A 1,116-nucleotide genomic window follows, 5' to 3' on the forward strand; every position below is an offset into this window, starting at 1 on the left:
CCACACCCCCAGCTCCTGGTCTTTGGCCACTCTGCTCCACTCCCTACTGTCATTAGCTCCCTCCGCCCCGTCTGCCCCTAGTTCTGTGTCCTGCGCTGGATGCCATTCTGAAGCCCTCCTTCTGTCCAACTGTGTAAGCTGCTTGTGCTTTTCCCCCATCTCCGTTCCTTCCACTCCCGCTCCTAGCCTCTTGACTGTAAAGAGTAACCACAGCTTGGTTCCCTGGTTCTCTGGGCTGTACTGTTTCTTGATTTCTTTGTGACCCCTGCTGTCTCTGTGCCCTAAGCTTTTTGAACGGACCTGTCGCCAGTTTGACAAGCTGAGGAAACGGGAGGCCTTCATGGAGCAGTTCCGCAAGGAGGACATCTTCAAGGACAACTTTGACGAGATGGACACCTCCAGGGAGATTGTGCAGCAGCTCATTGACGAGTACCATGCGGCCACACGGCCAGACTACATCTCCTGGGGGACCCAGGAGCAATGAGTTGCCCAGGACAGGGACCCTTATCTGCCTTACTGGTTAGTCCAGGCCCTGCCTGGCTGACTACCCCTCAGAGCACAGATCAGGGACCTCACAAATCACTTGCATACATATGCACTGTCTGTTGGCTTGGAGGTGGGTTTATTTCTTCTCTGAAAGTATTTATCTTTAATAAAGCACTGGATGTAAATCAAGTCACCCACCGGTCTATGAATTCACACTTGGGAGCAGGGAGTGAAGGTTCCTGTTTCTGCATTACTGACAATTTCCTTCTGCACTTCCAACATCTTCAATTCTGGGCAGAAAGCCGCTTCTAGCTTTGCCTTTGGCCTAATTGTGGAGGACACAGATGGCTCTTGACCCTGCTGGAATTCCTTTCCAGAATAAAAGGAACCACAGATAAGATCTTTTTCTCTGTCCAACTTCCTCTGGTCTCAGTTTCTCCACACTGTATCAGACAAACACTCCCCCACTTGCACATTTCCACACTGCAGTGTCCTGCTTACATACCCGGGGCCACCACACTGCCTACCTCCAGCCCCCTAACCAGGGAAGTCAGCCTATGCACCCTCCAGCTCTGGCCAGCAGAGCAGTGCTGAAGAGCCAGTCCCGGAGAGCTTTGACTGGAGTCTAGG

At 52.3% G+C, this 1,116-nt stretch overlaps 1 protein-coding gene across 1 annotated transcript in view; it reads left to right on the forward strand.

Annotated features, from left to right (window-relative positions):
• The window catches only part of Tubg1 (tubulin gamma 1), a 6,308-nt gene extending 5,631 nt beyond the window's left edge, over positions 1-677 (forward strand). The window contains exons 8-9 of the mRNA XM_031354069.1: positions 57-133; positions 287-677. Coding sequence (XP_031209929.1) covers positions 57-133; positions 287-484 — 275 coding nt within the window. The 3' untranslated portion in view covers positions 485-677. The remainder of the gene's footprint in view (positions 1-56; positions 134-286) is intronic.
• Positions 678-1,116: the final 439 nt, after the last annotated feature.

Source organism: Mastomys coucha, unplaced genomic scaffold, assembly GCF_008632895.1.
Source record: "Mastomys coucha isolate ucsf_1 unplaced genomic scaffold, UCSF_Mcou_1 pScaffold5, whole genome shotgun sequence".
In the NCBI taxonomy this organism is placed as follows: domain Eukaryota; kingdom Metazoa; phylum Chordata; class Mammalia; order Rodentia; family Muridae; genus Mastomys; species Mastomys coucha.